This window comes from Cervus canadensis, chromosome X, assembly GCF_019320065.1.
Source record: "Cervus canadensis isolate Bull #8, Minnesota chromosome X, ASM1932006v1, whole genome shotgun sequence".
Classification (NCBI taxonomy): Eukaryota; Metazoa; Chordata; class Mammalia; order Artiodactyla; family Cervidae; genus Cervus; species Cervus canadensis.
In genome coordinates, this window is record NC_057419.1 from 18,105,626 (window position 1) to 18,127,415 (window position 21,790).

General features: G+C 37.8%; 1 protein-coding gene across 2 annotated transcripts in view; it reads left to right on the forward strand.

The window, feature by feature from the left end:
• Nucleotides 1–21,790, forward strand: part of MOSPD2 (motile sperm domain containing 2) — an 83,230-nt gene that overhangs the window by 551 nt on the left and 60,889 nt on the right. For both annotated transcript variants that reach the window (XM_043458712.1, XM_043458714.1), the window contains exon 3: nucleotides 19,857–20,012. In XM_043458712.1, the coding sequence (XP_043314647.1) occupies nucleotides 19,857–20,012 (156 nt within the window). The remainder of the gene's footprint in view (nucleotides 1–19,856; nucleotides 20,013–21,790) is intronic.

Consider the following 21,790-nt stretch of genomic DNA (forward strand, 5'->3'; position numbering starts at 1 on the left):
GACGTGTCTCTTGCTTCCTAAAGGGTTAATGTGAGTTGGAAATTAGTGTTTTGAGTATCTCGAGTTTATGGAACTTTCAGGACACTTGTTAGGCCCTCAGCTCAGGTGACGCCGTTCCTCTGCTGACCTGTCAGGAACAACAATCGAGATAATGAACCTGGAAATTGCCGAAATACTATTCACGTGTGCTTAATTGGGTATCTGAATCCCTAGGTTAGTTTGCCTAATTCCCCTTTATACAACCCAGCAGGCGCCCGCGAAGTAGGCCCCCCTGTGCTGGAGCAGGTTCTTTTCATCTCACAATGTACCTAGCAAAGTACCCGTGCATCCCAAATTGATTTATTGGGTGAACTTCTCTGTCCACATGTCACAGATAACTGGAGTTGTCCAATATTTAACTGATGATTTAATACCTGTACAGTAATTTTCAAAATCCTGCAGGATAATTTACTGTAAGGAGGGACTAAAGTCCAATCCTGACCCTGCCTCTTAATAGCTTACTTGTCTTTTCTGAGCCCCTGATTCCATATTTGTGAAGTTTGACTAACGAGGATGATTAAATGAAAATATGTATAGCAAACTGTGTAGCATGGGGTTAGCATATAGTAGGCTCTCAGTAAGTAGTTTTCCTCAGTAGTCTTTTTGGTTACATGAAAGAAGTTCAGTGTCTACATCCTGACTTCAGTGCTGAGGGTTCCCTGCAACTTTAGATGCCACTAGCTTGTATGTCAGTTGATGACCTAGAACAAATAAATCTGTTCCGAATAACCTGGTCAGTAAATCTTTTCATCCCTCCCTGTCAATTTTCTTCACACCCCAAATCTTGTACCAGAGAGTTGCAAAAGCATTTAATTCACTTTTAGCAAATGAGATAGCTGGTTCCAGTAAAGAGATAATTCTAAAATTGATTTCTATGGAAACATAATTCTTAGCTGTATAGTTTATAATATTGTAAGAAGTAACCCGGAACTTGACCTAATGTGCTAGTACTCACCAATAGTTGTTTGCTTAGGCCCAAGGGAGGAAGCAGGATATAGCCAGGAGAATTTAGTAACAGATAAAATCTTAAAGGTCATCTCCGTCCAGCCTTCTCATGTTTACAATGAAGAAAGTGAACTCTGGAGAGAGTAAATGATTTGCTCAGACTCCTTGGTAGCTAAGTTGGGGCTGGGTCTTCTGAATTCACTGTAGTAATCTTTCGACAACACCAGCATATCTAGTTAGATCATGACCCTCCCCAGTTTGAAACCCTCTAGTACCATTCTACTGTGTTTAGGAAAAAAAAAAAATCTCAAATTATTTTTGGTGACCTGCAACACCATCTTCATGTTACTGCTTATCTGGGTCAGTGCAGATTTCACCACTGCCCACAATAAGAAATGTATTATATATTGCAGTCTAGTACGCACTCTATACACATTACTGAAGCAACAGTTCATTAAAGAATACTTCTGTTGAAAACCTATGACTCCCTGGTACACTGATGCACAAAATTAACATCATAACCTACAAATGTGACCCACAGAATAGTGTGACCAGCTTCTTTTATGCCCTTTAAACTGACTTGAGTCTGTTTCCATCTTGGGACTTTTCCATTTCTCTGCCTGGAAGACTCTACCAAGCATAGCTAAGTTCTGCTTCTCCATCTTGGTTTAATTGGATCTGAGAGGCCTTTGCTGTTTATTAAATGGCCTCCCTGTCTTGTCTTCCTAATGGTTATCACCTGTAACCTTCCTCGTTCATTTGTTGACTTATTATTGTTTATTTCCTTCAGCAAAATGTGGGTCTGGGGCAACCTGTGGGCCTTGAGGGCAGGGTCTGACTCATCTCTATATACTTAGCATAGTTCTCAATACATAGTCATTGACTGAATATAGCAACACTTAAATATAAATATATATATATGAAGATGAGTCCAAGTCTGTATGAAGAGCTGTCCTGTCTCCTCTCCCCCACAAAAATCTGGCAAAGAGCAGCCCTCACAAAATGTCTCATAAAGACCAGTGTTGTTTCAAAGTAAAGCACTGTCTGGTATTAAGTTTAAGGAGGATTTTGTCACACCTGGGTATGTGTGAATGAGTTATCTGCACAGCCATGGCAAATACTGATTTAATTAATTTGAAGACTTGCATTGGTAAGGAAAAGAAAAATTCTTGAGACTTTCTCCCCTTAAAGTTTCTGTTGTTTCGTGAAATAGAGCATTGGGTATAGGTAGAGTAGGAAACTGGCACAGAGGGTTGTATGATTTGCCTGTGTTCTCCCTTTCAAGTTTACTTTTTAAAAGTTAGTTAGAAAAAAAAAATTTTTTTAAATAAAAAATAAAAAAATAAAAGTTAGGTATTGAGAACAACCACTTTCCTCCTTCCTCTTTGATTTTCCCCTTTCTCTCACCATTAACTATTTTGTTTCAGAAGTGGCTTTAGGTAGACTTAAGCAAACATGTTTTTTCTAAAGGAAAATATTATTTGCAGTGTATCAGTTTACACACTGGCTGAACTCCAACAGCTCTTTTGGAGGTGGGTTCTTGGAAATTCCAAGCATGTTTTTGTTTCCACAGAAATTGTTAACCAATTATGGATAGATTTGTAGCTGCAAAAAGAACAAATTTGAAGGTCATAATTGTTGTAGCACTGCTAATTGTCCTTTTTATCCCTCATTGTTTCTCTGAGAAATTTCATGCTGAGTCTCAAATGAGAAACTTTTCCCATTCTCTCTTCCTCCTTCTTGTGTCCAGGGCAGGAGACTAGTCTCTTGTGACAAAAATTTATTCAGTTCCTGTTTAATTCTGGGGAGCAGTGTGCCAATATTAGAGATAGAGCCCCTTCCTGAACTACTACTACAATCTAGTAAAGGCGTTAAGACAGAAATACTAAAGGCAAATGCTGCCCAGAGGAATAGGAATGCTAAAATCATTTCTGTAGGAGTCCAGGACCAAGAAAAATCACATCTAATTTGGGTGACTGGGTTAGCCCAGAGTTGGAAAAACCTTCTCAGAAAAGGCGGTGTTTCTCAAGAACTTTGGAAGATGCTAGAACTCGGCCAGCCAGATAGCGAATGTGATTCAGGTGGATCAAATAGTCCAGGTTGAGATGCTTAAGTGAGAGGGTATGGGGCATGTTTGAGAAGCCAGAGGAAGTCCACTTTGATGATCCTTAAGGAGAGTAAGCACACCTGACTAAAATTATTGGGAGTATAGTGTGGCGAACCATGGCCACTGAAACAATACATTTGTACTTTAGTGAGTTTGAAAAACAACTGAGGTTTGTGGGTTTTATTGTTTTAGGTTTGTTGTCTGATTCTACAAGTATGTGAATTTATTTAAATAAATTTGTGTTATACCAAAAACTGTCCAGAGGATCTCCCATAAACTTATCATAAAGAGATATAGCTCTTACAACAGTGAACAAACTTTTTTCTGTACATTAAAACAAACACTTAAAAGATCATTCTGTATGTAATTTTCTGTGTTCTATTTTTTATTGCCATGATTTTATTTCCCCATATTAGGAGGTAACCAACATTTAACATTACTTAATATTCAGTTCTGTAAATAAAAGAGAATTTTCTTTTATCTGAAATAGCCTCTTTTGGACATTTAGATTTTTTCCCGTTTTTTGTTGTTGTTGTTGTTGTTTGTTTGTTAATATAATATTTTGTGCAGTAGTTCAGTTTGTTTCCTGAAGAGTCATGTCTAGAAGTAGGATTATTGGTTTGAAGAGTGAATAGTTTAGGACACTGACATGTGTGTTTAATTCTCCTCTATATAAATTGCACCAAGCTTAATTCCCACCAGTACATAGGAAAGTGTTAGGGTCACTACAGCCTTACGCAGATTAGGATCATTTCTTAATGCTTTTTTCTTGGTTTTAATTTGCATTTGATTACTAGTAAGAATAAACTTCATATATTTATATCCATTTGTAGTTTAAAATTCTTTTTTTCATTAGTGTGTGGCTTTTAAAATTGGTTTGGGCTTTTCTTGTTTGTCACTCTGACTTTTTTTCATTTTTTTGAATGAATGTATTCAAAATTACCCACTCCTTTGTGGTTTCTTCCATTGCTGTTGCGTTAAATAATTGTCCTTCATTCAGTAACTTTTTCTAGTGCTGTTGTTTTGTGTTGGTCTCTTATTTCTTAATTTTGAAGTATATTTTACATACAAAATATATAAAACATAAAATAAATACCCGTATATTCACTACTCAGAACTTTCTGTGTATCCCCGACCCTGCCATTCACACGGTAGTTGCTGGTCCTGCATTTGCTGTTACTCAGTCTCTTGCTTTTCATTAGCTTTGCCACCTGTGATGTATTCCTCACCATTGCTTTATTAAGTTTACCTCTTTTTTGAACTTGAAATAAAAGCTGAATATATTTCTCCATGATTTGCTTCTGTTGCTCAAGAGTCATTCTTGTTGTAGTTGATTCCTTTTTACAGTCATGGTGTATCAACAGTTCACAGACTGAAAATACCAATTGATGAATTTGGGGTTCTTTCTAGATTTTACTACTGTATACAATGCTGCTATAAACATTCTTAAACATGTGATGCCTAGATTTTGTCTAGAGCAGTGGTTCTCAAAATTGGTCTAGGAACTATCGTTTCTTGAGACAATTTCAGAGAGCTTCAGAGTCCAAACTATTTTCGTAATAACACTAAGACATCATTTTCCTTTTTCACTGGCATTCTCTCGCAAGCATACAGTGGGGTTTCCCAGAGGTTACATGGCATGTGATGATATTACTCTGACAGATGATAGAATACAGTGCTTGTGTGTCATTATATTTAAATTTTTTCTCAGTTATGATACCTAATGTAGTAACTACCAGTAAATACAGCCCACAGAAACAAAAAAGTCTTTAGAGGCCTCAGTTATTTTTTTAAAACTCATTATTTTATATTGAAGTATAGTTGATTTACAATGTTGTAATAGTTTCAGATGTACAGCAGAGAAACTCATCCATACATATACATGTATCCATTTTCCCCCAAACTCCCCTTTCACCCAAGCTGCCACATAGCACTGAGCAGAGTTCCCTGTGCTATATGGTAGGACCTTATTGGCTGTCCGTTTTAAATAGAGCAGTTTGTACTTGTCATTCCCAAACTCCTGACCATCCCTTAACCTCATCTTTCCCCCCTGGCAACCATAAGTTCATTCTCTAAGTCTGTGAGTCTATTTCTGTTTTGTCAGTAAGTTCATTTGTATCATTTCTTTTTAGATTCCACATATAAGGGATGTCATCGGGTATTTCTTCTTGTCTGACATAACTCAGTGCAACTATCTCTGGGTCTATTCATGTTGCTACAAGTGGCATTATTTCACTCTCTTTTATGGCTGGGTAATATTCCATTGTGTATATGTGTTGCATCTTCTTTGTGTGTGCCTCTGTCAGTGGACATTTAGGTTCCTTCCATGTCTTGGCTATTGTAAACAGTGCTGCCTTGAACATTGTGGTGCATGTATCCTTTCAGATCATGTTTTTCTCTGGATATGCCCAGGAGTGGGATTTCAGGGTGGTATGGTAGCTCCATTTTTAGTTTTTTAAGGAACCTCCATACTGTTCTCCATATCACTTGTAGAAATTTAACATTCCTACCAACAACGTAGGAAGGTTCCCTTCTCACCACATCCTCTCTTGCATTTGTTGTTTGGATTTTTTGATGATAGCCATCTTGAGTGGTGTGAGATGATATCTCATTGTAGTTTTTATTCCCATTTCTCTAAAAATTAGTGATGTTGAACATTTTTTCATGTGCCTCTTGGCCATCTGTGTATCTTCTTTGAAGAAATGTCTCTTTAGGTCTTTTGCCCATTTTTTGATTGGATTGGTTTGATTATGTTAAACATTATGAGCTGTTTGTAAATTTTGGAGACTAATCCCTTGTCAGTCGCATCATTTGCAAATGTTTTCTCCTAATCTCTGGGTTAGAAGAATAGATGCTTTTGAACTGTGGTGTTGGAGAAGACTCTTGAGAGTCCCTTGGACTGCAAGGAGATCCAACCAGTCCATCCTAAAGGAAATCAGTCCTGAATATTCATTGGAAGGACTGATGCTGAAGCTCTAACACTTTGGCCACCCAATTCAAAGAACTGACTCATTGGAAAAGACCCTGATGCTGGAAAAGATTGAAGATGGGATGAGAAGGAGACGACAGAGGATGAGATGGTTGGATGGCATCACCAACTCAATGGACCTGAGTTTGAGTAAACTCTAGGAGTTGGTGATGGACAGGGAGGCCTGGCGTGCTGCAGTCCATGGGGTCGCAAAGAGTGACATGACTGAGCAACTTAACTGACTGAACTGGGTTATCTTTTTGTTTTATTAATTGTTTCCTTTACTGTGCAAAAGCTTTTGAGTTTAAGTAGGTCCCATTTGTTTATTTTTATTTTCATTATTCTGGGAGACAGATTGAAAAAGATATTGCTGGGTTTTATGACAGAGTGGGTTCTGCCTATGTTTTCCTCTAGGAGTTTTATAGTGTCTGGTCTCACATTTAGGTCTTTAATACATTTTGAGCTTATTTTTGTGTATTGTGTTTAAGAATGATCTGATTTCATTTTTTTTACATGTGGCTGTCTGATTTTCCTAGCACCATTTGTTGAAGAGATTGCCTTTCCAACATTGTGAAGTCTTGCCTCCTTTGTCATAGGTTAATTGGCCATAGGTGCATGCGTTTATTTCTAGGCTTTGTGTCCTGTTCCATTGATCTGTATTTCTGTTTTCGTGTCAGTACCATAGCGTTTTGATGACTATAGCTTTGTAGTATAGTCTGAAGTCAGGGAGCCTGATTCCTCCAGTTCTATTTTTCTTTCTCAAGATTGCTTTGGCTGTTTGGTGTCTTCTGTGTCTCCATACAAAATTTTGTTCTAGTTCTGTGAAAAATGCCATTGGTAACTTGATGGGGATTGCAATCTGTAGATTGCCTTCAGTAGTAGAGTCAGTTGCACGATACTGATTCTTCCCATCCATGAACATGATATGATATTTCTTTCCATCCGTCTGTGTCTTCTTCAGTTTCTTTCATTGTCTTACAGTTTTCAGAGTACAGATCTCTTCTCTCCTTAGGTAGGTTTATTCCTAAGTATTTTATTCTTTTTGATGATGGTAGATGGAATTGTGTCTTGAATTTCTCTTTTCCATTTTTTGTTGTTAGTGTATAGAAATGCAACAGATTTCTGTGTATTAATTTTGTAACCTGCAACTTTACCAAATTCATTGAGTTCTAGTAGTTTTCTGGTAGCATCTTTAAGATCATCTATGTATAGTATCATGTCATATGTGAACAGTGACAGTTTAACTTCTTTTCCAGTTTAGATTCCCTTTATTTCTTTTTGTTCTCTGATTGCTGTAGCTAGGACTTTCAAAATTCTTTAGAATAAAAGTGGTGAGAGTGGACATCTTTGTCTTGTTACTGATCGTAGAGGGAAAGCTTTGAGTTTTTCACCATTGAGTATGATGTTAGCTATAGGTTTGTCATATATGGTCTTTATTATATTGAGGTAGGTTCCCTTGATGCCCACTTTCTGGAGAGTTTTTCATTGTAAATGGCTGCTGAATATTGTCAAAAACTTTTTCAGAGTCTATTGAGATGGTTATATGATTTTTATTCTTCAATTTGTTGATGTAGTATATCATACTGATTGATTTGCAGATACTGAAAAATTCTTATATCCCTGGGATAACTCACACTTGATCCTGGTGTAAGATTCTTTTAATCTATTGTTGGATTCAGATTGCTAATATTTTATTGAGGATGTTTGCATCTGTGTTCATCAATGACATTGGCCTGTAATTTTCCTTTTTGTGGTATCATAAAGATTTTGTATCTTTGTGATTTTGGTATCAGGGTGATTGTGGCCTCATAGAATGAATTTGGGAGCTTTCCATCCACTGCAATTTTTTGGAAAAGTTTTAGAAGGATATCTAAATGTTTGATAGAATTTGCCTGTGAAGCCATCAGGTCCTGGACTTTTGTTTGTTGGGAGTTTTTTAAAATTAGTTTCAATTCAGTGCTGGTGATTGATCTGTTCATATTTTCTATTTCTTCCTGGTTCAGTCTTGGGAGACTGTACCTTTCTAAGAAACTGTCCATTTCTTCCAGGTTGTCCATTTTATTGGCATATGGTTGCTTGTGGTAGTCTCAGGATCCTTTGTATTTTTGTGGTGTCAGTTGTAACTTCTTCATTTCTAATTTTATTGATTTGAGTCCTCTGCATTTTTTTCTTTAGCTTAGCTAAAGGTTTAGCAATTGCATTTCTCTTCAAAGAACCAGGCTTTAGTTTTCATTGACCTTTTCTATTATTTTCTTCATTTTTCACTTATTTCTGCTCCTATCTTTATGATTTCTTTCCTTCTACTCACTTTGGATTTTGTTTGTTCTTCTTTCTGTATTTGTTTTAGGTGTAAGTTTAGGCTGTTTGAGATTTTTCTTGTTTCTTGAAGTAAAATTGCATTACTCTGAATTTCCCTCCTAGAACTGCTTTTGCTGCATTCCATAGGTTTTTTATCATTGTGCTTTCATTTTCATTTGTATCTAGCTATTTTCTGGTTTCCTCTTTGATTTCTTCAGTGATCCATTGGTGGGTTAGTACCATGTTGTTTAGCATCCACCTGTTTATATTTTTTAATAGTTGTTGTTCTTATAGTTGTTCTTATATGGTTGCTTGTAGCATTGTGTAACCTTGTAGCATTGTGATGGAAGAGATGCTTGATATGATTTCAGTTTTCTTAAATTTACCAAGACTGGACTTGTGGCCCAGCATGTGGTCAGTCCTGGAGAACATTACATATGCATTTGGAAATAATGTGCATTCTGCTGGGTTTTTTTGTGTGTGTTTTTTTTTTGTATTGGGATATAGCCAATTAACAAACAATGTGATAGTTTCAGGTGAGCAGCAAAGGGTCTCAGGCATTCATATACATGTATCCATTCTCCCCACACTCCCCTTCTGCTGCTTTAAACAACATTATTACTTAATTTTGACTATGCTGGGTCTTTGCCACTGCATGCAGGCTTTCTCTAGTTGTGGTGAGTGGAAGCTACTCTCTGTTGCCATGCATGGGGTTCTTATTGCAGAGCACAGGCTCTAGGGCGCATGGGCTTCAGTAGTTGTGGTGCACAGGCTTTGTTGCCCCACTGCATGTGCAGTCTTCCCAGAGCAGGGATTGAACCCATGTCTCCTGCATTGGAAGGAGGATTGTTAACCACTGGACTACCAGAGAAGTCCTATTCTGTTGCCTGGGATGGAATGGAGAGCCCTCAGCATAAAAGGGGTCCAGAGACCAAGAAGTTTGAAAACTGCGTCTCTAGTCTGTAGCCAACTGTGAACTGAGTGGGTGGTAGAATAGATACTCAGTCCACTTTACTAGATAATGCCAAACTAGTTTCCAAAGTGATTTCACCTGCTTTTATTTTAACCAGCAATTTTTGAATGTCCTTGTTTTTCCACACCTTAAAAACTGGCAGTGTTTTGTTTTGTTTTTTTAATTTTTTCCCATCTGATGCCATTGTTAGAATATCTTATTGTGGTTTTAGTTTGCATTTCTTTGAGTACAAGTGAGATTGAGCATCTCTTCATATCTTTATGGGCCATTTGGTTTCTGCTTATGAAAATCACTTCTTCAGATTCTTCTTGGCCCTTTGTTCTTATGTATAAATTTTAGAATCAGTTTATTATGGTTTTGCAATCCCGCCCCCACCAAAAAAAAAGAACCTCTCTGGGGATTTTGAGTGGAATTGTGTTAAATCAGAAGATCAATTTTGGGAAACGACATAACAATGGTTAAATCTTCAAACCATCAGCCAAACTCTTCCTTATGGAAAAATTTATAATTTTGTCCATAAAGGTTAACCCACTTTTATTCAGTTTATTTCCACATATTTTATATGTTTTATTTTTGTGGTGCTTTAAACAGTATCTCTTCAGAATGTATTTTCTAGATGATTGTTGCTGGTTTATAGAAAGTATGTTTGACTTTTTACAGTAATATTGGACTCAAGAACCTTATTCTTATTCATTTCAATTAATTTATCGCTAGATAAGTTAGCAATTTCTTTGTATATTGTAGTATCACCTTGAAATAATGATAGTTTTCTAACTTTTTAGAAAGAAAACTAATTGTCATTAACGATTTTTACAACTTTAAGTGCTTTTGCTTTATACTGGCTGGAACCTTTAAGAACACTGTTGAATCAGTCATAAAAGCCTACTTGTCTTATTCCTGATCTTGGATAGCCCCAAACAAGATCTCTGTAAATGTCTTTTATCAGAATGAATAGGTTTCCTTCTGTTCGTGCTTTGCTAGTTTTGGTTTTTGTTCATTGTTTTGTTTTGTTCCCATCACAATTAAGGGGTGAATTTTACTAAATACAGTTTCTTCATCTGTTGAATACATTTATTGTATCTGAAATGTTCGCTTGGTTTTTCTCTTTTAATCTGTTAATATATTTTATTGTATTAATCAGTTTTTAAATATTTATTTTGCTATAGTCAGTTGATATTTTCAGTAGCTAATATTTTCTTTGGAAATTTTGCATCTGTATTCAAAAATTGGTCTGTAAATTTCCTTTCTTGTATTTTTCTTGTGTGACTTTGATGTCAGAATTATTCAGGCTTCATAAAATCAGTTAGGAGTGTTTCCTCTTTTCTCTTCCCTGAAAGAAATGGTCATTGTGTAGTTCTAACTTGGTTCCTCATAAATTAACTGCTCTTCCAATTTGTTGTTGTTGTTTTACATTAGTGTTTGCTTTTATACCATGTATTTGCCAATATCTTTATCATTTCTTCTTAAGTGTCAGATCTTTTATCTGGTATCATTATTATCTTGAGTATAATCTTTAGATTTTCCCTTGGTGCGATCTTGGTGGTAAATTTAATTTTGAAAGTGTCTTTATTTTCACTGCCTTTTTAATTACACAGTTACCCTTGAGGAATGCCTTCACCTTACTAGGCTGAGGGAGAGAAAGTGGTTAGAGAAGTAGAAGAACCAGGAAACTTTAGTATCATAGATGATCTCTGAGAGGAGAATTTCAGGGACAGGAAGATAAGTAGTGAATAGAAGGAACCTCTGTGGTTAAAAGTACATAAAACTGGAATTTTTCTTATCAACTGCCCTCTCTGGAAAGGAAGAGTGGAAGGAAAATGACTTTTAAAGTGTAATTACACTCCTGGATATTTTACATAAACTCTCTCGATTATGAACCATCCAAGGAATCAACCCAGGCTTTGTTCATTTTGCATCTGCAATTCCTAGCTCTCTTTTGAGCTAGCATATGATGCTCATAACTATTGAATTATGTTTTATCCCCAAGAGAGGAAGCCTTTAGAAGATAGGTAGATAGACAGACACTTTGATTTCCTTAAATTGTGCTCTGACATTTTCCAGGTCAACTTTTTAAAGTTGTCATGGTCACAATAAGAGGAAAAGATGTTAAGAGTTTATCAATTTTTGTCCTTATTGCATATCTACAGACCATGTAATATGATTTAGTAACTTTGTATGTAGAATATATAGTTGTGCTTTGAGAACTTTTGTAAATAGTCCCCACATATTAAGTCATAAAGGAAGTCTTAGAAATTCCAAAGCAACTAGATCATACAGACCATGGTCTCACCCCAGGAAGCAACTGTATGAGAAGTCATAATCAAAAGGTACTTAAAAGTAAATTGAATGTTAGGAAATTAAAATAACACCTCTAAATAACCATGGATTAACAACTTCCTAGCAATGTATGCAATTCTTCTGCTAAATAACCCAGAGAGTAAAGAGGATATCACAGTGGAAATTACAAAATACTTAAAGCTGACCAAGAGAATGTCTGTGGTCTTTACATTCATTTCTTAGGAATCAAGGCCCAAATAAAAATCAATTAAAGATTGAATTCAAGAAACTAAAAAATGAACATGAGTAAATAAAGAGAAAGTAGAAGGGAATAAGAGCAGATAATTATGGTATAGGAAAAAAGATAGTAGATGTAATCAACCTAAGCTGATTTTTTGAAAGGACTAGTAAAATAGACAAACCTACGATGACCAAATAGGAAGAAAAGGAGAAGGCAAAAACATACACTAGGAACAAAAAGCAGATAGAATTATAGATGTGGTAGAGATTTTAAAAATCATAAAAGAGAATATAATGACAAGCTTTATCACAGTAAGTTAGAAAACTTAGATTAAATGGAAAACTTTCCAGAGAAAAGAAAAATCATCTAAAATTGTCTCAATAAAAAGTAAAAAGCCTAAATATATCAATGACTGTTAAAGGAGATTGAATTGATAGCCATAGTCCTCTCCACTGTCTCTGCCCTACCACCACAAAGGCGCACACACACATACGGCTCAAGTAAGCACTTTTGTTAGCCCCAGGAATGTAAAGATAATTCATGATTAGAAAATGCAGGGGAGGAACTTACTATGTTCACAAAATGCTTCTCAGTTAAATTTTGATGGGCACAGTTCAACCACCAAAACTATTTCGAAAGGTAAGTATTGAGAAGTGTCTTTCATCTCTTGTGTCTCTTCATTCCCTTTCCTTCTTGCCTTTTTAGCTAGCCACATCTGTTTTCTCTCTTTTTTCTATATTTGTTGAAGCAAAGACAAACATATTTGCAGTAACAAGATTAAATAAGGGAAAATGTGTATTTCAGTTAAGACAGAAACCACATTGGCTATAATTCACCTTTATGAAAAGCAAACAGAACTTTTACCAGGGGTAACTTGTTTTCTTAGCTCTTCTAGAAATCCTACAGCAGAAGTCATGGTTAATCATGAAACTTCAAAATGATTCCCAGAAAGTCAGGCAAAAGACAATGATCTCCAACATTATTTCTATAATTCTGCAGGATATATTACAACCTAGTTATCAATGCAGCAAGGAGAATAAGAGGTGTAAGGTTTTCAAGTCTTGTCATTATTGGCTCATGATAGCAGCACAAAAATCTCTAATCTGAATTCATATGCTCAATATGTACAAGACATTATATCTTGGTGACTTGCCTCTCTATCTGTTGGAATCTTCTTTCAACGTTCTTTGAGCATGTGAATTCAGTTCTTGAAGGATAGGAGCTGAAGCAGAAAGCCCCTTCCCTCTCTACAACAGACCAGAAGTCAGAAAAGTTCTGTTGTGTGTTGTGTCTTATTTATTTATTTTTGGTTGCACTGGCTCTTCTTTCCTGTGTCCAGGCTTTCTCTAGTTGCAGCAAGCGGAAGCTACTGTTGGTTGTGGTGTGCAGGCTTCTCACTGTGGTGGCTTCTCTTGTTGCAGAGCACAGGCTCTAGGGCACACAGACTTCAGTAGTTGCAGCGCTTAGGCTCGGTAGTTCCAGCATGTGGGCTCTAGGGTGCACAGACTTCAATGGTTGTGGCTCTTAGGCTTAGTTGGCTCTGCAGCATGTGGAATTTTCCCAGACGAGAGATCGAACCCGTGTGCCCTGCATTGCCAAGTGGATTCTTATCCACCTGACCACCAGGGGAGTCCCTGTGTTTGTTTTTAATAGCCCTGGAACTCAGAATGGTTTTTCTATTTGTAAAGCGTTGCTAAGAAAAAGAATCAGCAACAGAGGCCATATGTGGCCGTCAGAGTCTAAGCTCCTTAGATGTTTATCCTCAGGCCCTTTACCAATTTTGCCAACCCCTGTAGTAGCCCCAGAGTTTTCAAAGTGTGGTCTCTGAAGCAGCAGCATTCTGTAGGAACTTGGTGCAAGTGCAGATTCTGAGATGTCACCCACAAATTACTGGGCCCCATGAATTTAGAGGTAGGGCCCCAGTCATCCCTGTTTTAACATGCCTTCCTGGTGACTCTGAAAGGTATTAAAGTTTGAGAATCGCTGGTGATGGCCAATGGCTTAATCCCACCGTAGACAGCCGCCTGCTTGTCAGTCTCTTCACCTGAAAGCTTCACAGGAAAGAGGAGATTCAGGGTAGGTTGTGGCCAATCAGCAGAGGATGCCCTTAAGGGAATATTTGTTCTTTCAGCCTGATCACTCCCATTGTTGACATATACAGGCTCCAGCCAATAGAAGTCGTCCATCCGGTACAAATGTTCTTCCAGGGCCCCAGCAGGACTTTTAAGTGGATCTTGCTCAGAGTCTTGGAGAAATAACAGATGCTAAGAGGTTTTAAGGGCTTCCCTGGTGGCTCAGTGGTAAAGAATCTGCCTGCTAATTCAGGAGGCTCGGGTTTGATGGGTCAGGAAGATCCACTGGAGAAGGAAATGGCAACCCACTCCAGTATTCTTAACTGGAGAATCCCATGGACATTGGAGCCTGGTGGGCTACAGTCCATGGGGTCGCAAAGAGTTGGACATGACTTAGTGACCAAACACACACGCACCCACACACACATGAGATTTCACACTACTGTAATGTTTGAGTTGTATATTTGCTGCATTTTGACATTACGACACCCAGTTGATAACTGTTCTCTGTTTTTCATTATCAAAATACTGTTGCATTTTTTAACATTTTATATGCATTCTAGGCACATTTATTAATAACTACAATATAATTTCAAGATTTTCTCAACTGACTAATAGGTCAATTAGAATTTAGTTTTCTGTTCATGGGTAGCATTCTATCTTATGTTAATAAAAATTCATTGGTATTGTGTTAAAAGTTTTCAAAGTGTCCTTGATCTTCATAAGACTGAAAAGGCAGACCTTATCTACATTTTACAGAGAAGAAAAGTCAGGCCTGGAGTGACTTGCTCAGTCTCCCTGAACATAGTTAATAGCAGGGGTCTTCTGATTGCATCACTGTCCCATATCCTGAATCTGGCTATGAATTTTTTTTTTCATATTTGTTAACCTTAAAACATAGTTTCTGGCTGGTTTGTAATTTCACCAGCCAACAAATACAAGAGAGAAAAGTTAGTAATGGATTAGTTAATTAGTAATTTGCTGTTTTATGAGTAAGCACTGTATTCTCTTTATCTTGCAACGTTTAAAAGTGTGTATGTGAGAGAGCTCAAAGGAAGTGTGCATGTGCACGTGGGGGAAGAAAGAGAGTTGAGAGGAGTCATCTTTTCTCTGGAACAGTTAGTCCTGTCTGACTCAGAGGTATCACCATTGCCACTTATCTGCTGCTTTCTCAGCAAAATTAGGAGTGTCCAGTTGGCTTGGTGATATACTGTATAAATATAAGATCAATTTATAGAGCAAAATTCATATAAGGAGAAATAGTAGAAAGAGACAGTAAACCATAGTAAGTGTGGCAAAGTTCATTAGGGTTTCTTAACGGAGGAGTGGCCAGAAATGAGCTTTGAACTGTTTTGAACAAGTGCAAGGATGAAGTTTAAAAGTCTGCTACTTGAGATTCACGTTGGTTTGTGATGCAGTTTTCACTGGTCCTCAGCAAGGTGAAAGTAATCAGGACGAGGTATTGACAGTGTACACATATATCTATGTATGAGACTGATCTCTATATCTCTGTGCTTTAGTCACTGAGAAGTAAAGTGATGTCTTAGGTGGGGAGTGGGGAAGGTTTTGATATCTTCCTGTGTGTTTTGATATCTTCAGATACCCTCTGGGTGTACATCTTTAGCTTTTCCCTGTAACATCTGGATTTACCAAAGGACAGGTTTTCAGAAAACTCCCTAACACCTGAGGGTTCTGTGGAAATTCCTTCTACCCTTCTAGGTTCTTTAACTGGACTCATAAATTGATAAAAGGCAGATGAACAGGAGAAAAACAAACACATTTAATAACATGTATACCTCCTTTATACGTTGGGAGAGACCCAGGAGAACTGAGTCACTCTCCAAAGTGGCCCAAGTCACCACCTTCACTACCATCTCCAGCTAAAGACAAAAGAAAATGTTGGGGTGGGGAGTCAGGTATTAGAGATGACCAGGAAGAGCTCAGTAAACAAGGGTATGGTTGTGCAGATTTAAGTCCTTGCCTTCTATGTTGACAAAGAGTTTCAGGAGATTTCGTATCATTCTTCTCTTCCCGTTACAGAGAGGGCGGCATCCTTACAAATGGAGACTTCCCTTATAAAAGGATGAGTTCTTATAAAAGGATAACTTTTTCTTATAAAAGGATGACTTCTGCTCACCTTCTAGAGATTTTCCTGTATCTGCTGTTTATTAAAAATAGCTCAAAATAATCAGTATACCAGAGAAGCATGTTTGGGGCTGTGTATTTTGCCTCCCCTCAGCTCAGTTGTCTGGGAGCTGTGTTGCAGCAGACTGATGTCATAAACAGTACTGCACTTGGTCTTGTGGTCCAGGTCAAGTGTTCCTTACCTCGAATGCTCAGTTTTCTGTTTCTCTGTCTCCTTCCTTCTCTCCGTCTCCTTACCGTAGCCCTCTTCTCGGTCCTCTTCTGCCCCCACTTGTCTCGCCTCTCTCCCTCCACCTACAGAACCTTCTCCCCAGTCCTCTCTTGCTCTCTCTTTTCTAGCGCTCTATTTCCATTTCTTTGTATCTAGGGATAATGTCTAACAACAGGCATCTCATGTGTTTAAGTACATGTTTTATTAATAACAATCATTTTCATCTAAATGGAGATTTCTGATTGCAAAAATCTTCATTCCTAAAAGCTCTCCAGGAGGAGTAAGCTTTACATTTCTTGGTAAGGGACACTGTAGTGGTAATACCAACAGGGGTAGGAATAATGATAATAACAGCAAGTATGTTTGATTCTTCCACTTATGGCAAATAATTTTCCCAGTTTTCACCACTTAAACCACATGTTGTCCTGGGGTTCTCAAGAGCTTAGTCTCTGCATCCTTGGAGATGCCAAGGTCTCTCCAGGAACCCATGAGGTCAGAGCTGTTTTCACAGTGATGCTAAGAAGCCTTCTGCACTTTTCATTTGCTCTGATTACATGGAAGCATTGGTATGCAAAGCTGTCACCTCCTCAGCCTGAATCAAGGTGAACGGCCAATATAGTCTTCATTGTCAGCACTCTCAGTTAAAACTTTTTTTTAAAGTCAATGTTATTTTTTTTCAATGTTATTTTAGAAAGCCCCTAATGAAGCAGTAAGTTTTATTAAATCTTAAAGAAAGTGCATGTTCTTTAAGTGTCCTGGATAACAAAGTCGAGAAGTATGCATAAAATACTTTTGTGCATTTGAATTACCAACTAAATTAGTCATATTTTTCGTGGACCACCCTTTTTATTTGAAAGAACAACTGTTAAGTAAACTGTGGTTATTCAGACTTGGGTTTTTGGGAGAAATTTTCTTGAAGGCAGACAGTAATTTCAACCATATTGGTCCATTGGAGAAAGTTGTCCAGTGGCCAAACTGGATGGTCCTTCTGGAGGGGCAGGTGTTCCCAGGGGCCTTTTTGCTTTGAATATTGATGAATGTTTGAATAGCAGAGCTAAAATACCATTTTCCAAGGTTTACCTACAGCAGAGTATACGTTAGAAAAGTAGAGACCAGATATTGAAAGCCATATCCAAGCTAACACTCTACAATACATGACTTATGGCCTCATCTTATATTTTATAGTGCTTTAAACTTTCAACTACTTTTATATATATATGTACATTTTCATCTGATCCTCACACAACTCTGTGAGTATCTAATGCAATTTAAAGATGTGGAAATTGGGTCTCAAAGAAGATAATTCCATGAATGCACTTTATATTCCCCTGCCCTTTCATCTGTTATCCATGAGGGCCTGAAAAACAAAGTCGAGAAGTATGCATAAAATACTTTTGTGCATTTGAATTACCAACTAAATTAGTCATATTTTTCGTGGACCACCCTTTTTATTTGAAAGAACAACTGTTAAGTAAACTGTGGTTATTCAGACTTGGGTTTTTGGGAGAAATTTTCTTGAAGGCAGACAGTAATTTCAACCATATTGGTCCATTGGAGAAAGTTGTCCAGTGGCCAAACTGGATGGTCCTTCTGGAGGGGCAGGTGTTCCCAGGGGCCTTTTTGCTTTGAATATTGATGAATGTTTGAATAGCAGAGCTAAAATACCATTTTCCAAGGTTTACCTACAGCGGAGTATACGTTTGAAAAGTAGAGACCAGATATTGAAAGCCATATCCAAGCTAACACTCTACAATACATGACTTATGGCCTCATCTTATATTTTATAGTGCTTTAAACTTTCAACTACTTTTATATATATGTACATTTTCATCTGATCCTCACACAACTCTGTGAGTATCTAATGCAATTTAAAGATGTGGAAATTGGGTCTCAAAGAAGATAATTCCATGAATGCACTTTATATTCCCCTGCCCTTTCATCTGTTATCCATGAGGGCCTGAAATAAGTCAGAACAAATGGAGAGGAGATAGAATCTATACAATTTGGTAACTAACTAGGGGCAAAAAAAAAAATGGAGATGAAGGTGATTTTCTGAAATATCTTCCTTGGGGCCCTGGGAGGGTACCATTGCCCAAGAAAATAAAAATAGGAAAGGAAAAGATTCAGTCCACAAATATTTCCTAAAAGTCTTTTCATCGGCTCTGCTGTAATCCGCTCTGGGGGCTTCTTAGGATGTATAGACTGTGCTGTTAAGATTTCTGTACAGGAAGATAGGGCATAAATGCCAGTAACTCGGATTCAAGGGGAAATGCGCTAAGTGCCTTAAGAAAGGCATAGTTCAGGTCCACTAGCTATTCACAGGGAAGGAATTACTTCTGGGCCTAGGGAAAATTTTATGGGAGAGGAAGCATTTGAAACGAGTGTTAGAGAATGGTAGAATTTGGATGTGCAGAGGTGGTTGTAAGGAGACAAGGAAACTTCAGTTACAGGAGAATAGAGTGGGGCGTGGAAGGAGGGTATAGAGGTATGTAGAGGTTGATGTGGAGAAGGCAATGGCACCCCACTCCAGTACTCTTGCCTGGAAAATCCCATGGACGGAGTAGCCTGGTAGGCTGCAGTCCACGGGGTCACGAAGAGTCGGACGTGACTGAGCAACTTCACTTTCACTTTTCACTTTCATGCATTGGAGAAGGAAATGGCAACCCACTCCAGTATTCTTGCCTGGAGAATTCTAGGGACGGGGGAGCCTGGTGGGTGACATCTATGGGGTCGCACAGAGTCGGACACGACTGAAGCGACTTAGCAGCAGCAGCAGCAGAGGTTGATGAGAACACAGCTTGTGTGTAGGTGGATAATGAGACAATATTGGCAACAATTACTCTAACTAGGGCTTCCCTGGTGGCTCAGGTGGTAAAGAATCTGCCTGCAATGTGGGAGACCTGGGTTCAATCCCTGGGTTGGGAAGATCCCTGGAGAAGGAAATGGCAACCCACTCCAGTATTCTTGCCTGGAGAATTCCATGGACCTCTGTCCATGAATGTAGCCTGGCAGGCTACAGTCCAGAGGGTTGCAAAGAGTCGGAGCAACTAACTCCGACTGAGCAACTAACACAACACGCACACACATTCCAGTGAACTATGGGAAATGTTGACTACTACATACATCATTTCCATTTTGGATTTAGTTCCTTTTCAAAAAAGACATTTGTCAAATACATGTCTTTTTAAGTACAACTTAGTTATTTCTTTACACAAAAGTTCATTTTTCATTGACTAGGGTGAGGACTTCAAGTTCCAATAATGTAATTGCTCTTCCAAGATCTTCGTTTATGGTTTTAGAGAGGGTTATGCAAAATATTTTACTATGTTCTTTTTTTTTTTACACCTGTGGTGGCTTGTCTTGAAATAAAGCTGCAATTTTTAGATAACTTTATTTTAGTCACACTTAGAAATTCCATCAATCCTTTAAATTGCATTTTCATCTGAACTGCATCCCTGTGTCTATCTTCAAATAGCTTAGCTTTATCCTTCGGGTCTTTCTTCTCCTTTGGTATTAGTATTGGTTATCATTCACTGCAGAATTTATCTGACATGGATATTTATTACTGTTTTTCCCCTAGATAAGTCAGATAAGTATGATTCACGTGATGTTGAAAGACTACAGCAAGATGATAACTGGGTTGAAAGTTACTTGGCTTGGAGGCATAATGTCGTAGATGAAACACTGAAGATGCTTGATGAGAGTTTTCAGTGGAGGAAAGAAATGGCTGTCAATGGTAAGCTGTTCAATTTAACCTTGACTGTGTACTGTATCCCTCCCCTGCATAAATGTTACTATTTTACATTTATCAAATAGCGTATTTGGAAATATTCTTGGCATCACCATAAATACCAGGGTACGAGGTTTTATAAAGACCCAGTAACACTTTGAGAGAAGCATCTTATAAATAAGTCTTAAATGTCGGATTATTCACAAGGAAATCAGATTGCCAAGGAGCCAAATCACACTCAAGTTCTTCACTAACAGCACAGTCTCCTCTTCTGTAGCTTTTTGGTTTAGAACCTTAATTAAACTAGCAGCTCAGCATCTTCACCACCAGGCCTGGAGAGAGATACTATTTGCCTGTTTTTCTCAGTTGTTGCCTGGTGTCTGCCTCTATTCCCAGGGTTGCTTGTGCTAATAGGTGCTCCATGTGGAATTACTAGACGAATGGGAATCCCCCAAATGCAAGCTTATCCCCAAGGATGCCTGTAGCCGCCTCCTCTTAACATCTTGATTTCAAGGTCCAATTCTAGATTGAAATTGTGCCCCCCCCCAAAAAAGAGTTTTAGATCTTAGAGGGGATTATGTAGTAGTCTTCAAGTAAATGATGATCTCTTTTCAGGAAAAGTTACCCATTATCTCTCTCCTCCTAAAAAATTTAACAGGAAGAAACAGGCATAACTACTGGTTTCAGTTCAGTTGCTCAGTCGTGTCCAACTCTTTGCGACCCCATGTACTGAAGCACGCCAGGCCTCCCTGTCCATCACCTGGAGCTTACTCAGACTCATGTCCATCGAGTTGGTGATGCCCTCCAACCATCTCATCCTCTGTCATCCCCTTCTCCTCCTGCCTTCAATCTTTCCCAACATCAGGGTCTTTTCAAATAAGTCATTGAAACTACTGGTTTTAATGAGGTTTAAAGAAGGGTTTCCTGACTATAAGGATTATAAACTCTGGAGTGACCGAGTCTGGAAATTTAATATAAAATAGTCAACAAATAAATCCAGAGCAGATACTCTTTCCAGTCATCATATTTGGAGAAGGAATCTATCAGAAGGAGGGTATTTTAAAAATAATTTGATTGGAAATATAAAAACTGTAGGTAATTTGAACAGTGAGCATTTATTAATCCAGCAAGAAATATAAACCTGATATTCCTAAATCGTTTTAAGTACAGGATAAACCTAAACTCAGCAATAGTTTTCTCTTACATAGAATTGCTAGTTTCTAGTGGCCAATGGCAGAGATATGATGAAAGAGGGGTGGGGAAAGATAAAGACATCTTTGAGAGTTCTTAGGGAAGTACTGATGAATGACACAAAAGCCTTGGCATTTGCTGCCTTGCTGTGTTGGTTCTTGACCTTGCTAGAGAGGAGGCCTCCTGCTAAAAGATCTAGCATTTTTCTTGAAGTATTTCCCACCTGTGCCAAGATTATAAATGTGTTAAACTCTGCTGGTTATCAGACTTTGTAGAAAAATAGACTTTGTAGAAAAACATTTTACTAGAGAAACCATAGTGATTTCTTACATCACCTCCGAGACTATGATGTGGATATTTACTGCCATGTTCTTCTGAAATTGTCCAATAGTAATATTTGTTTGCAAGTCATTATGAGAAATAAAATCAGAACATGAAAATGTGTCCACATCATAATGGCTGACATGTAAAAGGAAATTGATTTTTTCCATTTTTCTCATCTCTGTCTTTATGTAGTTTTTTCCTACTTAGTAAGAAACACTATTTTTTTTATCATCAGAGGTACTTTCCGGATGTTTGCAAAAGCTGTATCT